Source organism: Hemicordylus capensis, chromosome 7 (genome assembly GCF_027244095.1).
Source record: "Hemicordylus capensis ecotype Gifberg chromosome 7, rHemCap1.1.pri, whole genome shotgun sequence".
In the NCBI taxonomy this organism is placed as follows: Eukaryota; Metazoa; Chordata; class Lepidosauria; order Squamata; family Cordylidae; genus Hemicordylus; species Hemicordylus capensis.
Genome location: NC_069663.1, coordinates 22,119,518 through 22,143,041, shown reverse-complemented (window position 1 = coordinate 22,143,041; position 23,524 = coordinate 22,119,518). Strand labels below are relative to the sequence as shown.

At 47.8% G+C, this 23,524-nt stretch overlaps 1 protein-coding gene across 4 annotated transcripts in view; it reads left to right on the top strand.

Annotated features, from left to right (window-relative positions):
* The window catches only part of LOC128332755 (chemerin-like receptor 1), a 33,460-nt gene extending 10,587 nt beyond the window's left edge, over nucleotides 1-22,873 (top strand). The window contains exons 1-3 of one of the 4 annotated variants that reach the window (XM_053267439.1): nucleotides 8,013-8,104; nucleotides 16,782-16,909; nucleotides 20,679-22,873. In XM_053267439.1, coding sequence (XP_053123414.1) covers nucleotides 20,692-21,750 — 1,059 coding nt within the window. In that variant the 5' untranslated portion in view covers nucleotides 8,013-8,104; nucleotides 16,782-16,909; nucleotides 20,679-20,691 and the 3' untranslated portion in view covers nucleotides 21,751-22,873. Of the gene's footprint in view, nucleotides 1-8,012; nucleotides 8,130-16,781; nucleotides 16,910-20,678 lie in introns of those variants that run through there. The other 3 variants (XM_053267437.1, XM_053267438.1, XM_053267435.1) reach the window with 3 other exon arrangements.
* The last annotated feature ends 651 nt before the right edge of the window (nucleotides 22,874-23,524 follow it).

Genomic DNA, 23,524 nt, shown 5'->3' with positions numbered 1-23,524 from the left:
TGTTTGGGAGGGAGATCGACCTGTGCTGCGTTGGCAGCGTGGCCGGAATGGCTCTCCCTACCTTAAAGGAAGGAGATCACGCCCCTGCATCTGATGTCAGCCATGGGGGCGTGACTAGCCGGGCCCCTGAGATTGACGTCAAATGTGGGGACAGGGCACAGGCGGCGGCCGAACACGGCCAGCCAGCAGCATCGCCCTGTGGCTGCCGGAGTCGCCACCAACTCGACAGCACACTTAACCTTTACATGCTCTGCAGGGAGGAAGAGAAGAGTGCCAGAGAGGCTGTTCAAGAGACAAGATTGCTAAAGGAAGGGGAGCACAAATGGCCCATGGCTTGAGCAGATGTTGGCGCTGAGGAGGTCCTGGGCAGCAGAGCTGAAGAATGGAGGAACCAGGGAAAACATAAGTGGGTGGAAACGGCCCGTGTGACTTAGAAGGGACTGCACATGTTTGGCAGGAGGGAAGTGGGGGCATAGGGTTACTAGATCCAGGGTCAGGGCTTTTTGGGGAAATCCTGCCAGTTGAGGCTTCTGCTGACACTGGTTGGACCCAGACACCCAAACTGGGAACTACAAGGGCCAGGAAGTGGGACAAAGGAGCTAAATTTCACATCGTGAGTTGAACTAACCCAGCCACCAGCTCTTTTAAGAACATAAGAACAGCCCGGCTGGATTAGGTCCAAGGCCCATCTAGTCCAGCATCCTGTTTCACACAGTGGCCCACCAGATGCCACTGGGATCCTACAGTTTGGGTTGCCATGTCCTGCCCTGGAATTTAAGGTTGCCCCCGGATTTTGGCTCCACCACCCGGCTGCTAAATTCCACCCGGGTTTACCCGGATTTCAAATGTGCTGCCTGGATTGCCCAGATTTTACTCTGGATCTGATCACATTGGAGGTCAAAGGAGGAGGGGAAACTATACAAATCTGTCAAATACACAAACCAAATGCAAGTTAGTTGCCACATAATTCATAATATGCAAATTAGGCCACCCCCAATTTGGGGAGCTTGCATATGGCAACCCTACCCACTGGCAGGAGTTGAGGGCACCCCTCTCTTCTGCTGTTACTCCCCTGCAACTGGTACTCTTTGGCTAGACCGCAGGGGCGTAGCTAGGGGAGAGGGGCCCCATGTTCTCCCCTCTCTACGGGGGGGGGGGCCCTCAGAGTGAGGGAGATAATGAAGAAAATAGGGAGGGGTGGGGCGGAGGGGTGGCCCTTAGGATCTGGGGGCCGCATGTGCTTTGAACCCATCTGCTCAAATATATAGCTACCTTCACAACAACAGCAACACACTCTCTCTCTCTCTCTCTCTCTCTCTCTCTCTCTCTCTCTCACACACACACACACACACACACACACACACACACACACACACCTATATCTATATAACATTTTTCAAAATGTTTCCAGAGCGGTTTACATAGAGAAATAACAAATAAATAAAGAAGATGGATCCCTGTCCCCAAAGGGCTCACAATCTTGAAAGTAACACAAGAGAGACACCAGCAAAAGTCACTGGAGGTCCTGTGCTGGGGGTGGAGAGGGCCAGTTACTCTCCCCTGCTAAATAAAGAGAATCACCATGTGAAAAAGGCGCCTCTTTGCCCAGTTATCAAGGGCAGGGCTGCAGGCATCTAGGCTGCTTCTGTTTCCACAGCAGTGGCAATCTTCTGTTTTGCAATTGCTCCCATTGACAGATTACCTGTGTAAACAGGGAATGAGTTCATGTCCCACCTTTCAGGTGCTTGAGCTGGATGTCTTCTATCCCATGAGTCACGAAGGTGATGTGAAGGACACACACTGCATTAAGAGGTGCTCTAAGCAGCAGTCTGTCTTTAGAGCAGGGATTCTCAATGCTGGGTTCCCAGATGTTATTGGACTTCAACTCCCATAATCCCCAGCCCCAGTGGCCTTTGGCTAGGAATTATGGGAACTGAAGTCCAATAACATCTGGAGACCCAACTTTGAGAATCTCTGCTTTAGAGGGACAGGAAGGGCATCACTGTAGGATCCCGTGCCTGTCTAAACCTCCCCCCAGGATGTTGCTGCCAGATCTTCCAGTGGTAATGGGATTAGGCAAGGGGCGAATTGCATTCTGAAAACTGTGGGAAGTCACTCAAGAGGCAGCTTTGCAGGGAGGAAACTATTTATTTACTTTTAATTGAACTTTATATTTATATCCCACTCTTCCTCCAAAGAGCCCAGGCTCAATACGTGGTTATTTTTATCCTCACAACAACCCTGTGAAGCAGGTTAATCTGAGAGATACATGACTGGCCCAGAGTCACCCAGTGAGCTTTAGGGCTGAATGGGGATTTCTTCCCAGTCCTAGTCCAACACTCTAACCACTAGGCAATGCTGGCTCTATAACAATGTAATAAATAATAATAATACTATTGGAGGTTGGAGGGCTAAAGGCCACCTCCAGCCTCAAAGGCAGGATGCCTCCGAGTACCAGTTGCAGGGGAGTAACAGCAGGAGAGAGGGCATGCCCTCAACTCCTGCCTGTGGCTTCCAGCGGCATCTGGTGGGCCACTGTGCGAAACGGGATGCTGGACTAGATGGGCCTCCTTGGGCCTGATCCAGCAGGGCATGTTCTTATGTTCTAATAATATAATATAATACATATTATTATTGCATCTACTGTCAGAAGGAGAGCTGGTCTAGGAGGAGGAGAGCTGGTCTTGTGGTAGCAAGGATGAATGCTCCCCATTGCTAAGCAGGGTCGACCCTGGTTCGCATTTGAATGGAAGGCAACATGTGTGAGCACTGTAAGAGATTCCGCTTAGGGGATGGGTTCAGTCTAGGAAGAGCATCTGGGTCTCTTGATTCCACAATTCCCCATCTGGCATCCTCAAGATAGGGTTGAGAGAGACTCCTGCCTGCAGCCTTGGTAAAGCTGCTGCCAGTCTGGGTAGACAATACTGAGCTAGATGGACCAAGGGTCTGGCTCGGTATATGGCAGCTTCCTATGTTCCTATATTCCATAGTCATTGCATGTATTATTAATTATATGCATGTTAATAATGAATATTAAATTTCCCATTGTTCTGCCAAGATCACTTGATTCTTTCCATCACACGGTACTGCAGGGGTAGGCAACCTTAGCTTTCCAGTTGTTATTGAAATACAGTTCCCATCACCTTCAGCTACAATTTATTGTGGCTGGGAATGATGGGAGTTAGGAACATAGGAAGCTGCCATATACTGAGTCAGACCCTTGGTCCATCTAGCTCAGTATTATCTGCACAGGCTGGCAGTGGCTTCTCCAAGATTACAGGCAGGAGTCTCTCTCAGTCCTGTCTGTATATGCCAGGGAGGGAACTTGGAACCTTCTGCATGCAGGCATGAAGATGTTCTTCCCAGAGCGGCTCCAGCTCCTGGGGTGCATATCCAACAATGCTCGCACATGCCTCTCATTCAAATGCAAACCAGGGTGGACCCTGCTTAGTTACAGGACCATTCATGATTGCTTCACAAGGCCAGTTCTCCTCCCTGCTATTGTATCTGAGGCAAAAATACTGAAAAGGCAGGTAGAATACCTGATGCTCAGCATTTCTGGCCGCAGGTGCACCTAGGTAATTTTGGAGCCTGGACCTAGAGGCCCACTCCCCTGCAAATTAAGCATCATCATGCTCGGCCAGACTAAAGAGGATTTGAAAGGATATTTAGAGGCCGTGACGTGTCTATACCGACAAAGATTAGAATAGTTCAGACCATGGTTTTTCCTGTGACACTCTATGGATGCGAAAGCTGGACTTTGAAGATGCAAGATAGAAAAAGCATTGATGCTTTTGAACTTTGGTGCTGGAGAACCAAGGATACCATGGACAGCCAGGGGAAAAAAACAACAAATGGATCCTAGAACAAATCAATCCAGAATTTTCACTTGAGGCACAAATGACCAGGCTGAAACTATCAGACTTTGGACACATTATGTGAAGACCCAGCTCCCTTGATAAGTCCATAATGCTGGGGAAAGTTGAAGGAAAGAGAAGAAGAGGATGACCAGCAGCAAGGTGGATGGACTCGATTATGACAGCAATGAATGTACCAGTGAGAGACCTTCAAGGCCAAGTTGAAGACAGACCATCCTGGAGAGAATCCATCCATGTGGTCGCTAAGAGTCAACACTGACTTGACGGCACTTAATCAATCAATCAATCAATCAATCGGCTGTGGAGGCTCTGGACTTCAGCCCCGAAGTCCAGGGATAAGAGCGCCTCTGGCTGCAGTGGGATTTCTTTTGGAGTTGGACCTCATAATTCCTGGATGTTGCAAGGGAAACCCGAATTAACCTTTGAGCTGCTTGCTGCACAGTTTGGGGACTTGAAAGCAGGAGGGGAGCAGCCAGGAGGAGGATCCTGGTTTGCTTATCTCAGTCTAGGAGCAGCGGTGCCGAGAAATCGCAAAGGAACGAGGAAAACATGATATCCTAGCCCCAGGAAAGTGAATCAAGGGCCTCCGTCCCTGGCACAGGGCCCACTCACTCCCCCTTAACCCTACATCTGCCGCCCTGATACGTGCTCAGCCCAGGAGGCAGGTGTTTCCTGGCAAGGGATGGAATGCGGGCGCACCTCTGCACTTCACGGGCAGCACAAGGAGACCAGAGCGGAAAGGAACCCACCAGAAAGGAGACCAGAGCAGACAGCCTTCCCTATGGCCAGTTTTACAAGTCGCAGGAAGCTGCCTTCTACTGAGTCAGACCCTTGGCCCATCGAGCTCTGTATTGTCAACCCAGACTGGCAGCAGCTTCTCCAGGGTTGCAGATAGGAATCTCTCCCAGCCCTATCTTGGAGATGCTGCCAGGGAGGGAACGAGGATCCAGAGCAACCCCATCCCCGGAGGGGAAGATCTGATAGTGCTCACACATGCTGTCTCCCATTCCAATGCAAGCCAGGGCAGACCCTGCTTAGCAAAGGGGAGAATCCATGCTTGCTACCCCCAGACCAGCTCTCCCGGTCTTGTGGAATTCTCCTGGAATTCATGCTCGCTCTCAAGAGCAGTCGGGCCGGACACTGCGTCTGAAGGACTGCCCAGTCGTTGGGCAATGTTGGAAATACGAGGATTGAGTGGCACCATGATTCAGCAGCACAGGGCCGAGGGGCACAGGGGTGAGATCAGAGCTGGTTTCCTGGCAGTCCTTCTGCTCACTGACCCGCCCTGGCCTTCAACAGATCACTCCTATCTAAGGGGCTTTGGAGTTGTTTGCTGTCCCCGGATCTGTCCTCTGTTTTAGGAGGTCAGGGGAATTATGCGAAACAATAGCGGCACAGTTTTCTTGGAAGGATTCCTGGGGGTTTTGGAGTTTCGGTTCCATAGAACCCAAAAAGTTCAAGGATGCATTCAAATTCATCTTCCAGGGTGGCCGGCTGCTGTGTTTAAGGATGCTAGTTTCCTCTCCACATGTGCTGCTGCAAGTTTTTAGCTTGCAGTTCTGCCCCTCTCACAGTATTGGGTCCCCGTAATAAAGTTGGCATGAAATAACAACCTACTTGTCTCTATTTCTAAAGGAGCAGGAAGGTTTTCATACCTGGATTTTAGTTTACATCTCCTACAGACTGGAGGTGTGCACATATCGTCCAAATTTACCCCAAAGTCCTCCCCCAGCATAACTCAATGGGGCGGAATGTTTGTGGACCTGGAGGGCAGTTAACAGACAACCAGGTAGGTGGAGCTAGTGGTACTCAGTGGCAAGAAGTGGGGGAAGGAGGCGTTGAATAAAAAGGATGGGAAGATTCTCAGCATCAAGAATATTTGCTCAAGATAGTCACAACCCCTTCTGCTTCTGAAAGGGAAATGTGTCTAAAACTTTCACCATGCTGAGGCTTAGGTAACTCATGCCCACCAGGAATATACTGCAACGTTTACTTGCAGGTCCATGCTTGTGCTAGTTTATTAACTGTATTTGTAAGCCTCTTTCTGATATCTGTCCACAAGGGGGTGCACAAGATAAAAATTTACAAAAATATAGAGTTAATCCAGCAGTGTTAAAACGAACACGAATAAAAAGGCACCAAATAAAAGCAACAGTGGAATAGACACAACTACTTCCCAAATGCCTGGTGCGATGAGTATGCTTTTGTCAATTTCCAGAAAGAAAGAAAAAATGCTGGGAAGACACATGGACTTGGCACAGAAGCACATTGCACTGCCTGGGGCTTCGACTAAAAAGGCCCCGCATTTGAAAGATAACCATTCTAATTTATGAGAAGGTGGAACCTAGAGCAGGGCCTCGGTGGCAGAACCTAAACCACAGGGGGATCTTGCATTGTTTTTACCATGTTGTTAACCACCCTGGGGTCTTAGGATGTAGGGTGGAATAGAAATAAATAATAAAATAAATGGGTCAAGTCAAATAGCTCTGGGGGGTCTAATTTGGCCCAAGTCCTGCGAATGGCTCATGCCCATGCAAAACCCCTTTAATTTTTCTTTAGCATGGAAATGCATCCTGACCATCTGCGTTGGGACCAGAAAATGTTAGGAGCGCCGAGTATCAGTGCCATTTTGTGACTCCACAAGGTGGTAGGAAAGCCAATAGAACGGCACACACTATCAAACTATCGTGGGGTTCCTTAGGGACACCAAGCATCCTTGAAGACCATTTATAAGTAAGCCAAAGGCCAAGGTGACACAAAACTTCAGGAAGCGTTTAAAACAAACCTGGAGAGGACTTTGAGTTTTATTTATACATCAGTGGCTTTCACACAGTGTTCCGAGGAGTCCTGGAATCCCACAACTGGCAAATATGTGGCTCTGCTAATAAAATATTCTGGTACATGGTTGGATTATAGAGGCAGGGCCAGAGGCAGAGACTGGAGTGACAGAGACAGTGTGGTATAGTGGTTAGAGTGCTGGACTAGGACTTTGTAAGTTATAGCTAGCACTTTGTATTTGGTCCGGAAACCTATTGGCAGCCAGTGTAGCTCCATCAGTAAAGGAACATGGTCTCTCCGAGGTTTCCCTCTCCCGCTTTCGCTTGGATGGATCTATTGGGGCCCTGGCTCCATGTTATATGTGAATTAGGCCCATGTGTGCAGTAGGGCAGGGAGGTGCAAGGTAATCTTCCCTGCATATTTCAGCTGGCCTAGTTACTGACCTGGGTGGGAGTGTGCAGTGGGCTCCCACATGATCTGCCCTACTCTGTGCAACACGGAATAGGGCTGATCGCTCTGAGGCTGGGATTTGTTATCCTGGACTCCGAGTATCCCACAGTGCACCAGGCACGGTGCCCTGGTGGATTCCCCAAAGGAAAGGCACTCTAGGCTCTGATCTCTGTGGTAGTGTGAGCTTCAAGTAGCCTGTGATGACACTCGATCCCGGCTCATTTGCACCCTTAACCTCGGCTAAGAGCTGGATTTTGGCTCTGGCTTTAATGCTGTGGCACTGCCAGGATCTGTGTAGATCCTGGCAGTTCTTACAGGCAGCCAGGCCTGGGCTGGCTGCTCATGAGAACTGCCTCAGTGTCTATGGAAGAATCCCCAACAAGATGTTGATGCGCTGCAACTCCCGTCATGGACCTTTGCCATTGTGGCTGGGGATGATGGGAGTTGTAGTCCGAAACCTGAGGATCCAAGCCGTGTCCCCTCTCACAGGGATTTCCTGCAATGGCTTTTGCTGGGGGATTCTGGGAGTTGTAGTCAATCACATCTGGGAATCCCTGTTAGAGGGAGCCCTGGACCCATGTCTGAGAAAGCTCAGCCTTATGCCCCACAACCACTCCACAATATGCTGGGCTTCAGCTTTTCATCAGAACCTGAGGCATTCCTCAGTATATGTGGAAATCGATTGATTGATTAATTAATTAACCAGTCAATCCCTCAATTCAGACTTGGGACCCCGAAGTATCAGGAGAGCCGTTTTGTGTTAGCAGGGAAGCTACTACGAGGCAGAGCTTGGAAAACTCTGGCTTCACAGAATATCTCAGGCCTGCCCTGGCCTCCTGTTGTCATGGAAACCTGGTGGGCATCTACTGCAGAAGGCCCTCCAGTCCCCCCCCCCCACCCCGCCCACCCCAAGGCTGGGATCCTGCTTCTTTTGAAGCACTCAGGAATTCTGACTCTCCGATGCTCCCTCCTGCCCTGCCCTGGGGCTATGCATAGAGGTTAGAAAGGTTGTGTGCTGGTAAGGTCAGAGTGCCATCTAATGGCCATTCGAGGCAATGCAGTTCGTCTTCTCCCCTCCCCAACTGTCGCGGAAAGGACATGCAAGTACAAGTTAGTGCTCTCCCTGCACTAACCCTAACAGTGCTTCACACCAGTTGTGTGAAGCACCTCATTGTGTGGAAGCAAGGGAGGGGGGGAAACCTGGGTAGAAGTGATTGTGTGGACGCAAAGTAAGATGAAAACTCAGGTAGGAGCAAGGCAGGAGGAAAAGCTACACAGGATTTTCTCTTCCCTTGCTTCCAGACCATCACTTCTACCCAGCTTTTCCTCTAACCTTGCTTCCGCACAACTGAAAATTGGGAGTTCCCAAACCCGGGCAGAACAGTTCCCAAACCCGGGCAGAACACCGTTTTTGATTGTGTGCATGACCTCATTTATTCACCCATTTATGCATTTTAAAACTAGACTTGTGATTCTAAATGGTTCACCGTTTCAATTTCTGCTTTGTTTTATCTTGCTGTAAGCTGCCCAGAGAAGGAAGTTTGGGGTGGTGTACAAATATAATAAAATCCTCATCCTCATCCTGGCATCTCAAAGGGTGGGAAGGGAAGACCCCGCCCCCTCTGAAACCCGGAAGAGCAACACTACAATAGATGAACTGATTCAGTCAACATACTCCCACACGACAATTTATTGCCTCTTCATTGCCAACGGGCACAGGAATTTCCACAGGCTGTGTTGCTGGTTATCCACTCCCTCCCAGATGTTGTGCTCTCAGTTAGACTGCCAATCCTAATCCACAAGAAACTCAATCCTACTTTGCGCTGATGTGACCGCAGAAGTTAAAACACACACACACACACACACACACACACACAAACCACCGGGAAGGAGCTCTGGTGAGAGACCCCTTGCTGGAAGGGGTCAGGGAGGAGGCTGGTGGGATTCAGGGCTCTGAGCAATGCCTTGTGGGAGCTTGTGTGCATCTCTGCTGAGTAGAAACAATTGCTCTCCCCTTTTTCGATGTAAGCAAGCCATGACTTTGAAAGGAGTCCAGTTAGCAGGGAATTGTGAGTGTGTGTGTGTGTGTGTGTAGGAAGGAAAAGCTTGAGACGCCATAGCATCACTGTGCAGGGTGATCCCGGATGGGACTGTGGAGTTCCTTGATGTTCAGCCGCAACGGGTTTAGGGGTCAACCACATCCCCTCCAGCTGCAACGGCTGCTGCGATTCAGATTCAGCCCAGGCCGGGTGGGAGGAAATGTGTCACCCGGCCCTGAAACACGCCTCTCTGAGATTTCAGAGATGGAAACAGAGGCATGCTTCTCTTAGCAAGGACCGCATTCCGTTCTGCCCCCTCATAAGGGCAGCCTGGTGGATCAGGCCCAAGGACTACCTAGTCCAGCATCGTCTTTCACACAGGGGCCCACCAGATGCCTCTGGGGGGCCCGCAGGCAAGAGGTGAGGGCATACCTCATCGCCTGCAACTGGTATCGAGAGACATCTTGCCTCTGAGGCTGGAGGTGCCCTCTGTGTTGTATGCTGCCTTCATTGATTCGGCAAGATGCATGTCCTTAGTAAAAGATTAGAGCCTGCTCCCCTCCCATGAAGAGCCTAAGACATTAAGCAAAAGAATATAAATGCAATAATATACATTCCAACTCCCTCCCCACCAAAACCCCCCCCACCAAAACTGAAAAGAAGCAGCAGTTTTTATAAAAATTTAACCAGAGGAGCCTTAATTAATAACAATAAGCTTATTATTGTTATTATAAGGAGCTTAATAATAATAATAATAATAATAATAATAATAATAATAATAATAATAAATAAATAAAGCATTCAGACTGCAGCACTAAAATAGCCCTGTCCCCCCGCCATTCATTGTAAAAGCCAAGATGGTGATTTGTTCTTTTCATAAAGGTGTAGTACAAGCATTTCCAGCCTTGGGTCCCCAGCTGCTGTTGGACTACAACTCCCATCATCCTTTGGCCGTTGAGGCAGGGGATGTTGGGAGTTGTAGTCCAACTGCAGCTGGGGAGTGAAGCCTGCGAACACCTGAAACAGATAGAAGAAGGAGAGCTGGTCTTGTGGTATGGTAGCAACCATGACTAGCCCCCTGTGCTAAGCAGGGTCTGCCTTGGTTTGCATTTGGATGGTTGACGACATGTGAGTGCTGGAAGGTATTCCTCTGGGGAGATGCGGCCACCGCTCAGTGGAAGAGCCTCTTCATGCTTGCGTGTTGAAGATCCCAGTTTCCATCTCCAGTTAGAGCTGGGAAAGATTCCTGCCTGTAACCTTGGAGAGCTGCAGTGCTGCTGCCAGTCAGTGTGCAGACAGTGCTGAGCTAGACGGACCAATGTTCTGACTCAGTCTAGGGCAGCTTCCTATCTTCCTACGCAAGTCTGCCCTAGAGGCATAGTAGTTGCAAAACCTGGCCAGATGTGGCGTATACATATTTGTAGTAGAAGTAACTGCAATACAAACCATCAGACCTAAATAATTGCCAGATGGTGTGCGTTGCAAGACACGGCAGTGTGCCATGGGCCATTAAATTAAATTATTAAGGGCTCTTCCTCCTTCTCTGACCCCCAAAATACCCATTCACAGAAAAGGCTGCCTGCTGAGTCTGTGATTCTCTGTCCTGAGCGTGGCCTCCTTCCCATCAGCCTCCACTGGGAGGGGAGCGTTAAGCTGTATCTCTGTCAGAGGATCACTCCTGCTGTAGTCTCCCATCCAAATGCAAACCAAAGCAGGCCCTGCTTAGCAAAGGGGACCATTCATGCTTGCTACCGCCAGACAGGTCTCCTCTCTGGCCCTGCAAACAGTGAAGAAGCAGCTTCCTGGAAAATGTGGGGAAAAGACGAAGAAGTGTTTCTCTGCTCTATTTCCTTTGGAACCGGCACAGCCTTTCCCAAGCTGTTTTGGGTTTAAGAAAGAAAACACACACACACACACACACACACACACAGAGGAAAGCATCACACAAATCTGCAAAACACATAGTTTGGACCTCAGAAGAGACACACCCAGTAGAGTTACTCAGGAAGCCGCAGAACGGAGTAGCTTCCACCGATGGCAAGGTGCTTGTTGTACACAGTAGAAAATCTACACTGTTTCAGGCGTAAGAACAGATTCCATTTTAATTTTAAGGACAGGGCTTCAGTTTTAACTTGGGGCAGGGGGAGCCTACCGCAGTGTGTGTGGTGTAGTGTAGGGAGGGTCCGAGTGGATGATGACATTAAACCGGTCATGAATTGTTGGGATTGAACTAACCATTAGAGTCCTGGACTAGGAGCGGGGAGACCCGAGTTCAAATCCCCATTCGGCCATGAAACTAGCTGGGTGACTCTGGGCCAGTCACTTCTCTCTCAGCCTAACCTACTTCACAGGGTTGTTGTGAGGAGAAACTTAAGTATGTAGTACACCGCTCTGGGCTCCTTGGAGGAAGAGCAGGATAGAAAATGTAAAATGAATACATAAAATAAACAATCATATTCACGTGAATAGAAGATGACCTTGAATTTAAGACAACCCCCTTTAATAAAATAGAGGTTAAATATATGTTATACTGTACCTGTATTTATCCAAAAGGAACAGCACTCTGAATTTAAGATGACCTCCCAATTTATTGGTGCAGCAGGGAAGCAACTTGCCTAGGGAGCAAGAAGCTGTCAGTTCCAATCCCTGCCGGTATGTCCCCCAGACTATGGGATACACCTATATTGGGCAGTAGCAATATAGGAAGGTGCTGAAAGGCATAATCTCATACTGCGTGGGAGATGGCAATGGTCAACCCCTCCTGTATTCTACCAAAGACCACCACAGGGCTCTGTGGTCGCCAGGAGTCAAAGCCAACTCGATGGCACAATCTTTCCTTTCCTTTTCCCCATTTCTAACATCAAAGAACTCGGAAAATCCTAGTCTTGGATTCAGGTAAATACAGTAGGATGTGGACCAGAATTGTTCCTTCTATGTCCAAATGCAGGGGTCCCCAGAAGTGGTTGGACTATGACTCCCATCATCCCCAGCCACCATGGCAGGGGATGATGGGAGCTGTAGTCCTACAACACGTGGGGACTCACGTTGGAGGACCGCATCAGAAACGAGAGGTTTGCAAAAAGCCAATGCCCTAAAACGTACGGCCATCAGAGACGGATTTGTGAGGAAGAGGATGTGGTGGTCCTTTAGAGGTTTTGGGAGTGTTGGTAGCAAAGTGGGAATGGCTGGGCTTGCTTCCCTTCCCTTCCCTCTGCCTTCTCAGCACAAAACTCTCTAATTATGGCCTGTGCCAGTAATAATGGCACGGAGACAGTGGTTCTTACCGCATGGGGGAAAAAAACAACTTTTGTGGAGCGGGAGAGCCAAGAAGAAGCAGGTACTTGGGAAGAGGGGCGCTCTAGGGCTCTGGCTGGCAACTAGGTTTATGGGATGGCCACGTTGAGGAGGGGATGGTGGGAGATGCGACCCACTCCAGCCCAAATGGCAGGTCCCATGGCCAGGCCACATTGGGGGCTCCCTCTGCACACGTCTCTGAGCTTGCAAATGGGAGGGCAGCCGTGCTCCTCGGGGGGGGGGATAGAATTTGGGGTTCTAGTTGTGGGGCTCTTTCCTTTGTTAATGGGGTTTTCCCCAGAGAATAAATCTCAAGGGGAGGGGGGTGCAGAGACAAAAATCTGGGAGGGGGGAAGGAAAAGAAACCTTTGGTATTATTTTTAAATACATGAACGTATTATTTTTCCATGCTGCCCCAATTCTGACAGGGCTGCTCTCACGGTTATTATCAGGATAGGAGAAGCCTCTTAACCTGGAGGTGGGAACTGGTTCATCTGTCAAGCAGGAAAGGAAAAAGAGGTTTTTTTGGGGGGGGGGGGGGGATGACGCAGCACCAGAAAACCAGGGGGGAAAGGAGGGAAGGAAACCTCAGAAGTGCTGAATCAGTAGACAATATCTTTATTCTGTAAGGCCTGATGCGTTTCGAACTTGTTCTCTTCTTCAGAGGCAGCTGTGAAAGCATATACAGTCACATGCATGAATAATCGTGACTAAAGCGGGCATAGCGACCAAAACCACAAAACCTCCCTATACAAAGGGTTAAATCATCCATGCATCATCCTATTGCTTGTCAAAAAATGCGGACAAACTTTTCTTATACAAATAAACCATTAGTAAATTTCAAACCATACGCTACTAACGCTAAAAGATATTTCCAGCTTAAATCAGTAGTATACAACACGGGCACAACAGACTTTAAAAAAACACCATCAAATGGCACACCAGCCTTTCTAGAATAAAAAAGATGAAAAGGGGACGCTAAAATTAATTACCAGTTGGAAATCTTTTACTTATATACATTCTGATTCTCTTTACTGAAAATTATATGGCCAGCATAGCCATTATTATTATTATATTTATTTATTTATTTACATTTATATCCCGCTATCCCGCTCTTCCTCCAAGGAGCCCAGAGCGGTGTACTACATACTTGGGTTTCTCCTCACAACAACCCTGTGAAGTAGGTTAGGCTGAGAGAGAAGTGACTGGCCCAGAGTCACCCAGCAAGTCTCATGGCTGAAGGGGGATTGGAACTCGGGTCTCCCCGGTCCTATTCTAGCACTCTAACCACTACACCACGCTGGCTCTCTACTACTACTACTACTACTACTACAGGGGTGTAGTGAGGGAAGAGGGAGCCTGTGTTCGCCCTTCTCCCCGGTGTCCCCTTGGAGTGAGGGTGATCATGAAAAAAAATAGGGCGGGGTGAAGCTGGGGGGCTCTCAGGAGCTGGGGGGCTGGGTTCTTTGAACCCATCCGCTCAATTATAGCTACGCTCCTGTTCATACTGCTTCTCCCCAACCTCATTCGCAAACATATTTGATGTTCTGGGTTAGAAAAATATTGATCTGGAAAGGGTGGGCAGCATTACCCATCTCCCCCCCACCCCGATTCCCTTGTGAAAATTCATCTGTCTGGGCCTAGGAATGTCAGTCCAGTGGCCAATGGCTCATTGTTTATCTCGGAGCTTTGTCTGGAAATAATATCCCCCGTTTCAGCAAATGGTTGAAATGTTGATTTTGGTCTGGTTTTGTATTTATTTTCTTAATGATTTATTTTCCCCACTTTAAAAAAACCAACAACCCCTGATTCTGACATTTAAGCTTGGCATCCTCCTCTTCATTCCCGGGGGAGCTGGTATTGCTCTGCTTGTGGACTGAGGTCACAAGTCCTCCCAGCTTGTGGTTTCTCTGATTGCTTTGTTTTGTGACTTGAGGTTGGGCAAGGAACCCAAGAGTCCTGGCAGACGGCCCCTGCTGTACCCACTAGGAAGCGCTCTCTTGGAGCTGGGAACAGGCGCTTGAGAATGACATGAGTGTTCGGGCTGGTGTTCTGAGCTTTCCCAGACAGCAGGGTTTATTGTGAGGTTTCACTGCAAGTTCAAAGTTGCCCCTCTAAACCCAAGTAAAAAGTGGATTTTTTTTTTACCCTGGATATAAACTCTAATGCACACTGAAAATTCCAAATTGTCTGTAGAGTGCACCTCAACAGCTCGCAGGGACTTCGGGGTAAATCTGGCCGATATATTTTATATTTTATTTTTATTTTTTACATTTTATATCCCGCTCTTCCTCCAAGGAGCCCAGAGCGGTGTACTACATACTTAAGTTTCTCTTTCACAACAACCCTGTGAAGTAGGTTAGGCTGAGAGAGAAGTGACTGGCCCAGAGTCACCCAGAAAGTCTCATGGCTGAATGGGGATTTGAACTCGGGTCTCCCCGCTCCTAGTCCAGCACTCTAACCACTACACCACGAATGTGCACCCTCCATTCCGGAGGAGATGCGAACTAAAAGCTGGGTATGAAAAACTTCTCTGCTTTAAAAGATGTTTGTGTCTGTTTTAAAGTGTGTTTGTTTGAAGCCGGGGCACATACAAAGTCACAGCAATAGCTTCTGTGATTACGAAAATATAAAGTGATTTCCTCCTGCTAACTGAGCAAAAGGGCACCTTTGAAAGTGGTGCTCCTCTTATATTTAGAAGGGGAGAGCAACTGACCCTGTCCAACCCCAGCACAACATCCCTCCAGTGGTAGTTACTGGTGTCTACCTTATTCAGTTATCCCATCTCAACCACGGCTTTACCAACCACGGTTTTGAGTAATTGTGACAAGTTTTGCCAACCGTGGCCTGAGTATCCATGTTTGGTGAAAGTATTTTTTAGTGATTTTGGAGGGGTTCCAGCAATTGTGTGGGGTTCAAAGGTTCGATCTGCTCATCCCTCTTGGTGACCCTTGCTGGCCTTGCCAAAGCAAAATGTCCCTTGTCCCTTGCCAACGTAAAATGCCCTTGAGTGATTTTTGAGGGGTTCAAAAATATCCAGAAATTCAATCTGCTCATTCATCTTGGTGCCTTTTGGCAACATTACAGGATTTTTTGGGGTGATTTTTAGCTTTAAAAAAAAAAAACCCCTTTATTTTTAGGTCTTTTTGCGGTCCCCTAACCCCCTGTTTAATGCCTCGCCAACTGCGAACTTGCCAACGGCGAGGTTTTGCCAGAACGGAACAGAATGGTTGCTGAGGGATGACTGTCTTTCATTTTAGATCGTGAGCCCGTTTGAGACAGGGAAGCATCTTTTAAATTCATTTATTCTCCTATATAAACTCTTCCCATCACTTTTGGTTGAAAAGTGGTATACATGTATTTGTTGGAGTAGTCACCATAGGAGCCATTCACATGACCTACTGGGCGGGTGGGCAGGGGAAAGGCTTCGCAAACATTGCCTCCTCCGTGAGATGAAAATTGCAAAGCCCCAGCAGGGTTCGGTCCAGGGATCGGACCGAACTAGGGAAGGGGGTTGGTTTGACCCCGAACAGTTCAATCGAACCTGTTCGCACATCCCTAATCTCCAGCACAGCATCCCTCCAGTGGCTGCTGGTGGTGTCTACCTTATGTTTCTTCCTAGATTGTGAGCCCTTTAGGGACAGGGATCCATCTCTTTCTTTCTTTCTTTCTTTCTTTCTTTCTTTCTTTCTTTCTTATATATTTTCTATGTCATTTTTATTATATGTTTTTTGTAAACCGCCTTGGGATTGTTTTTAATGAAAGGCGGTATATAAATTTAACAATACATACATACATTCATACAGTACATACATACATACATACATACACCCCTTTGAGAGCTTTTTTGGGAAAATGGTATATAAATATTCATAGTAGTAGTAGTAGTTGTTGTCGTCATCGTCTTTCTAATTCTTTCACCCACGTATGTTGTGAATCATGGTGCAAATCTTGTGGCTAGACCATTAATTTTATTATCCCGCTGTTATCCCATCAGGCAGCCTTTGCGCCAGAAACCGACAGTGACCCCTACTCGCCTCCTCTTCTGGGTTCAATTAGCTGGTCTGGGAGGCCAATCTTGGCTTTCCAATGCCAGAGTGTCATCTGTTTGAGGTGGACTGCGGATAAGGTCAGAGAGAGCAGCGCTGTCATTTTTCGGGGCCAGGGGTGAAGGGGTTAAGTCTGCCCCGAGCCGGGCCCCGGTGCCAGATCTCTGTAGGCAGCCAAAGAAAACCGTATTGTGCAATGGTCTGTGGGCAAGGGATGCTCCCGTTAGCCACATGTCCGGAGACTCCAAGAATGCACACACCCAACCTGTGAGTCTCTCTCTTCTCGGCTACAGCCGCCCATCATGATCTGGAAAGCTCGGAGCGAGGACAGAGTTTCCTGAGCAGCCTGGGAGCCGGGGGTGCAGGGACTTAGGAGACGAGGAAAGGAGCAGACAAGATCCAGGGAGAGAGGGGTGGAAAGGTAAGACAAAGCTGCCTCTTAACTGTGCATCTTTGGTGGGGCGGTTGGTAGGATGCGAGACCTGTTTGAAATGTTTAAAAACCAGGGTACTTAGGTACCTAGATGGTGTTGGACTACAACTCCCATCATCCCCAGCCACAATGGCCTTTGTGGTTGTGGATGATAGGAGTTGTAGTCTGACACCATCTGGGGACCCAACTGTGAGCAGTGCGGTTATTGACGATCATTGCCTTTTTATCTTGTCATAAGAACATAAGAGCAGCCCTGCTGGATCAGGCCCAAGGCCCATCTAGTCCAGCATCCTGTTTCACACAGTGGCCCACCAGATGCCGCTGGAAGCCACAGGCAGGAGTTGAGGGCATGCCCTCTCTCCTGCTGTTACTCCCCTGCAACTGGTACTCAGAGGCATCCTGCCTTTGAGGCCAGAGGTGGCTTATAGTCCTCCGTCCTTCTATCTAGGATCTCAGAGCAACGCCCCCCCACTTTTACATTCACAACAACCCTGTGAGGTAGGCTAGGCTGAGAGCTTTCTGACTGAGGCTTTGAATCAGGTTTCCCTGGTCTTAGGTTGACATGCGAACCACGAAACTAGATGGCTGCCGCTTAGAACTCACGAGCTCCGTCCACGATCAGTAAAAAGGCAATGATGGCAGCAATTTGCCTGTAATTTTTGAGAAGGCAGAATAAACACAGGGTTCTTTGTAGACCTCTAATACGCAGCTGCTGCCATTTCTTTCCAAGTACCCACTTTGAAAATGGAAACTTCTGTGTAGGAAAGAAGAGGCTATAATGGCCACTGGGCATAAGTGACCTGTTTTCTAGCTCTGTTATGTGATCAGATCTCTGTTATGGGATTTTAAAATGAAAGGCAGTATAAAAAAATCTAATAAAAACAAAATAGAATCATTAAAAAGAATAATGCATCTAAATTTCCATGATTATATTCTGTAACAATAAGCCCCTGGTGTGCCCTCCAGATTTGTTGTTCACATTTATATCCTGCATTTCCTCCACGGAGCCCAAAGCAGTGTGCATGGTTACATTTGTCTGCACAACAGCCCTGTGAGGTAGGTTAGGCCGACAGATAAGTGACTGGCCCCGAGTCACCCAGTGAGTTCCATGGCTGAACGGGGATTTGAACTCAGGTCTCCCCAGTCCTTGTTCAAAGTTCTAACCACTGCACCATGCTGGAATTAGTTCTTAAAGGTAAAGTGTGCCGTCAAGTTGACTTTGACTCCTGGCGCCCACAGAGCGCTGTGGTTGTCTTTGGTAGAATACAGGAGGGGTTGACCATTGCCATCTCCCGCACAGTAGGGGATGATGCTTTTCAGCATATTCTGATATTGCTGCTGCCCGATATAGGTGCTTCCCATAGTCTGGGAAACATACCAGCGGGGATTCAAACCGTTAACCTTCTGCTTGTTAGTCAAACATTTCTTATTTATCCCAGAGCTGAGAAGAACCTGAAGTGAACCTGTTGACATGTCTGCAGACCAAAATAATGTGTGAGTCACCCCAAATCACACACACGCACACACACATTTGCACATGCACACACACACACACGCACACAATTTCTGTGGGGTATCTGAGCTGAAGGTTTGTAACAGAAGGTTTTCACTTGTTTAAAAAAGCTTGGGAATCTCTGCTTTGAAGTGCTATAGAAGTACTGTTTTCTCTGGAGTGATTTGTTCAATCTATTTTTTTTTTAATGGAAAATCTGGACGACATCTTTGCCAACTGTTTCATCTTGGCATTTTCCATCTTGCCTTCTTGTCTGTTTTTAGTTCTGCTTTGCGGTGATTTCCCAAATCTTAAAAATGCAGTTTCAGCACCATTGTGCCCATTGGGGCCTGGCAAAGTGCTAAGGGACGTCCTTCTCCTCGGCCTTTAGTTCACCATTTCCTCCTCGCCCCTTTCCTTTAAAGCGGCCTCTACTTTTTGGCTGCTTGGCTGCTCCCGGCTCACCTCTGAATCATTCCTGAACCAGCCCTTTAATTAGCCATTTCCTATTTGGAGGAGAGATTTTTAAATGATGATTAGAGCAATATTATCATGGCGATTAAAAAAGGTAACGAAATGAGATACTGTTCTGGATTCAGAGAGGAAACCAATAATTAAAACTGGCCAGAAGAGGAGACAACTGACAAAGGTTGGGTATTATATGGATTTTGCCTGTGGGGATGGACATTCCAGGATTAGAATGAGGGTTGTATCTATTTCCAAAAGAGCTGGAAATGTTATGATCCTTATGAATGCACCACTGGAGTACATGCAGGAAAGAGGTAGGTACCAGCAGACTCGCAGACCTCATGGGAGGCGCTTCCCAGCAATCGTGTGCAGCACCTCGCTATTTCAATTGTTTGATTTTTAATCGTTTTAACTATTTACATTTTATTATTATTATCTACATTTATATCCCGCTCTTCCTCCAAGGAGCCCAGAGTGCTGTGCATGGTTGCGTTTACCCTCACGACAACCCTGTTGAGGTAGGTGAGGCTGAGAGAGAAGTGACTGGCCCAGAGTCACCCAGCAAGTCTCATGGCTGAATGGGGATTTGAACTCAGGTCTCCCCAGTCCTAGTCCAGCACTTTCACCACTACACCACGCTGGCTCTTTTAAAATGGTTTTTTTTTTAAAAAAAGGTTGTAATGTTTTAAGCTTTTTATTTGTTGTTTGTATTGTTTTGTTGACAAATATGTCAACTTCAATCAATCAATCAGTCATTCAATCAATCCGGTCCTCTGGAGCTCCCAGCTCTGTGGTGCAGCACAGATCATCTGGGACAGCACAGATCATCTGAGAGCACGGTCCACTCTTCCAGTACTCTTCTTCATACATTTCATGGGAGAGAATATGGCAAAAGAGCATATCCAAGACGGATAATTTAAAACCTCTTTCAAAGCACTTTGGTTCCAAGAACTTGGAGTCCTAGAAAGGGCGTGAACAAGAAATCCTCAGCAAGTTCACAAAAATATCACTTCCAGCGGTCTTTGCAATGGAAGCAAAATGGGCTCCAGTGTTCTAGTACCACACCCAGCCTTCTCTGCACTGGAGACACAGACAGATGCAAGGCAGATGTGCAGCACTTCTGCAGAGTGGGGACATGCCATGCTAAAGGTACTGGGTGTTGCTTTACTCCCATCTAGTGGCTGAATGTTGTATAGCGATGAGTGGCTCCTGTATTATTCTGTTTCTTCTTCGAGGCTCCATTGAAACTAGAGGACACAAGCAAATGGCTGTGCTGGCAAGATATCTAATCTATAGCAAAGGAAGTTTGGAATTTTGTTAACTGCACCTCAAACGTCTGTTCTCCACATGAGAGCATAGCTTCTCTTTGGGGAACTACAACAATTCCTTTATAACAATGCCACTGAGGAAAGCCCACTTGGCTATAGTAGAAAAGGAAGGATATTCCTTATATAGATGATTTGCAATTGTTGCCAACGCCCCATAAGACACCGAATTCATATTTCCATCTGATTCAAGGACAATGTATGTGTACTCCTGTAAAATGCAAGATTGTGCTTGGAACTTGCACAAAAGCTGTGAATATCCTGCACTTCATTGCCATATGGAAGTGGTGCTGATTCTGTGAAAGATACCATTCTAACTTTCCCAGTTTTGTTATCTCGTTTCTGTTTCAGGTTCTGATGCATTAAACGTCTGAGGAGCTGCATATGGGCCATTTCACACTTTCTCTTTGGAGCAATATTTCCCTTCTTTCCACAAGTCACATTTTTAAAAAAATGTCCATTCTTTCCAACAGGTCATCCTTCAAAATGGCTGCCAACACCACCTCTCAAGAAAACCTTGATGGAGGCCATGAGGACTACCTAGCCTTTGATGACTATGCAGATCTCCACAACTCAATGCACATCCTCTCCATGGTGGTCTACAGCATTGCCTTTGCGCTGGGGGTAGTGGGCAACGGCCTGGTCATCTTTGTCACTGGCTTCCGCATGAAAAGGACGGTCAACACCATTTGGTTCCTCAACTTGGCTGCCGCTGATTTCGTCTTCACTTTCTTCTTGCCACTGAACGTGGCCTACATCGCCCTAGGCTTCCATTGGCCCTTTGGGAAGGCCCTGTGCAAGCTCAGCACCACAGTCGCCTCCATCAACATGTATGCCAGTGTCTTCCTGCTCACCGTCATCAGCATGGACCGTTGCGTCTCGGTGGCATGTCCAGTCTGGGGCCAGAACTACCGCTCTCCCCGGCTGGCTTCTCTGGTGGCGCTGGGCATCTGGGTTGCTGCCCTGGTGCTCAGCTCCCCAGCCCTCGCATTCCGGGACACCAGAAACTTCGAAGAAAATGTCACTCGCTGCTATAACAATTACGCCTTGTCTGATGACTTCCAGTCAGAGGAAGTGGCTCAGCTGGAAGCTTATCGCCACCAGACCATGGTGCTGACCCGTTTTGTGGTTGGGTTCCTGGTACCCTTTACCATCATCCTCTTCTGTTATGGCATTATCACCGCCAGGCTGAGGGGGAACCGGCTGACCCATTCCAGAAGGCCCTTCAAGATCATGGTGGCGGTGGTCTTGGCCTTCTTTGTCTGCTGGTTCCCTTATCATGTCTTCTCCTTCCTAGAGATGTCAGTCACCACGGTCTCCCCCTGGCTGGAGACAGTTCTAGTCATGGGGATACCTTTGGCGACAGGCCTGGCCTATCTCAACAGCTGCCTGAACCCCTTCTTGTATGTCTTTGTGGGGCAGGACTTCAGGGAGAAGCTGCGGATGTCTGTGCTTGCAGCTTTTGAGAATGCTTTCAGTGAGACTTCTGCCCAGGCTTTTTCCAAGAGCAAATCCAGTGCAGAGATGGAGTGCCATCTCGTCTAGAGTGGGGTGGGCATGAGGTTGCTCAGAAGGGGTTGCCAGAAATTTGGGCTTGCTTGCTTCTCCCTCCCTTCCCGTCCAGCCAGTACTCCAGATCTGATTGGCTGGCTGAGTGGGGTCCTGGCCGCGCCATTTTAAATCTCCCTGCCTTCGAGTGTTTAGGGTTGCTCCCCCCGCAATAGTTATTTCTCTTCAGTTTCTTCTCCTATAAAGGAGCCTCTACTTGCTGCCCCTCTGTCCTGTGACAGAAGTCACCAGAAATCCAGGAGTTTTAAAGTTCAAATCCCTTATTCTGTCGATGGCTCCACTGCTGCCATTTTGTGACTGACTCTGCCTGGAAATTCTCTACGCCTCCATTTTGTGACTGACTCTGCCTGGAAATTCTCTACGCCTCCATTTTGTGACTGACTCCACCTGGAAATTCTCTACGCCTCCATTTTGCGACTGACTCCACCTTCCCAAGCTGCTGTTTCATGCTGGTAGCTCTCAAGGCGCTGACCCAAACAAAAGGAAAAAAGAAAAGGAGATATAAAATAAAGAGTAGTTCCTAGAAATCCTACATCTTCCCCTGTCACTCTAGAGGGCTCCAGTCCAGACTCAGTTTCTCAGGAAAAGTAGAATAGGACAGTTGGCTTTTCCTTGGGAAGAGGAGTTGGTTCTAGAATCTTCTAAATAGCCTGCATTTCAGTGTGTGTGTTTGTGTGTGTGTGTAAGGTCACCTCTGTGGGTTGCAGCTGTATTCTGAGGCAACTTCTGCTTTCAGTGCAATGCAGGAAACCTACTGTATCTTAGGTTCTAAGGGAAGGCCAATTAGCCCAACTGAGGATCAGCCCAATTGCTGATCTGTCCTTGCTTCTGCCAGATAGTTCTCAAACAATGGTGAGGTCTATGACTCTGACCACTTCTCTGCAATAAACCTTTGAGTCATGATCTAATTCCTGCGCCAAAGGGGGAAATAGTGCTGTGTACATGTGATGCTGTCATTCTTTAAGTCCAACCTGTAGAGCTGATTGTGACAGAAATGATATATTTCGGTCTTCTCTGCTGTTTCTCGCATGATGCAAGAACTACTTACAGTAAATGCCACATTCAATCTGCAGTGCCCATGGAAAATAAATTGTTGACAATACAGCAGCAAGACTCTGGTTGGTATTATTGCTGGTGTTATTGCATAGTTGAAACTATGGTGATGCCCTTCCCCATTCCCCAAGCAGCAAGAAGTTCTAGGGTTTAGCAATACAAAGTTTGATTTTCTTTGGACAGAGCCCTGGAGACTAGGTTGCCTCTAAAATGGTCACTTTATGAAATGGCGATAAATACAGTACTGTATAAAGATAGACCAACCAATAATCCTGGGTCACTGGAGAGAGATACACACACACACACACACACACACACACACACACACACACACGATTATTGGGAGAGAGAGAGAGAGAGAGAGAGAGAGAGAGAGAGAGAAAGAAGCCCTGTGGTTGTCTTGGGTAGAATACAGGAGGGGTTGACCATGGCCATCTCCCGCACAGTATGAGATGATGCCTTTCAGCATCTTCCTATATCGCTGCTGCCTGATATAGGTGTTTCCCATAGTCTGGGAAACACAACAGTGGGGATTCGAACCGGCAACCTCTGGCTTGCTAGTCAAGTCATTTCCCCACTGTGCCATTAAGTGGCTAGAACCATGTTCTTGTTGGAATAGCTTTTATCGCAGTTTCTGTAAACTTTAGAAAAGTCCCTTAGAATGAGTCGTTGATTAACCAAGTATACCTGATCCCAT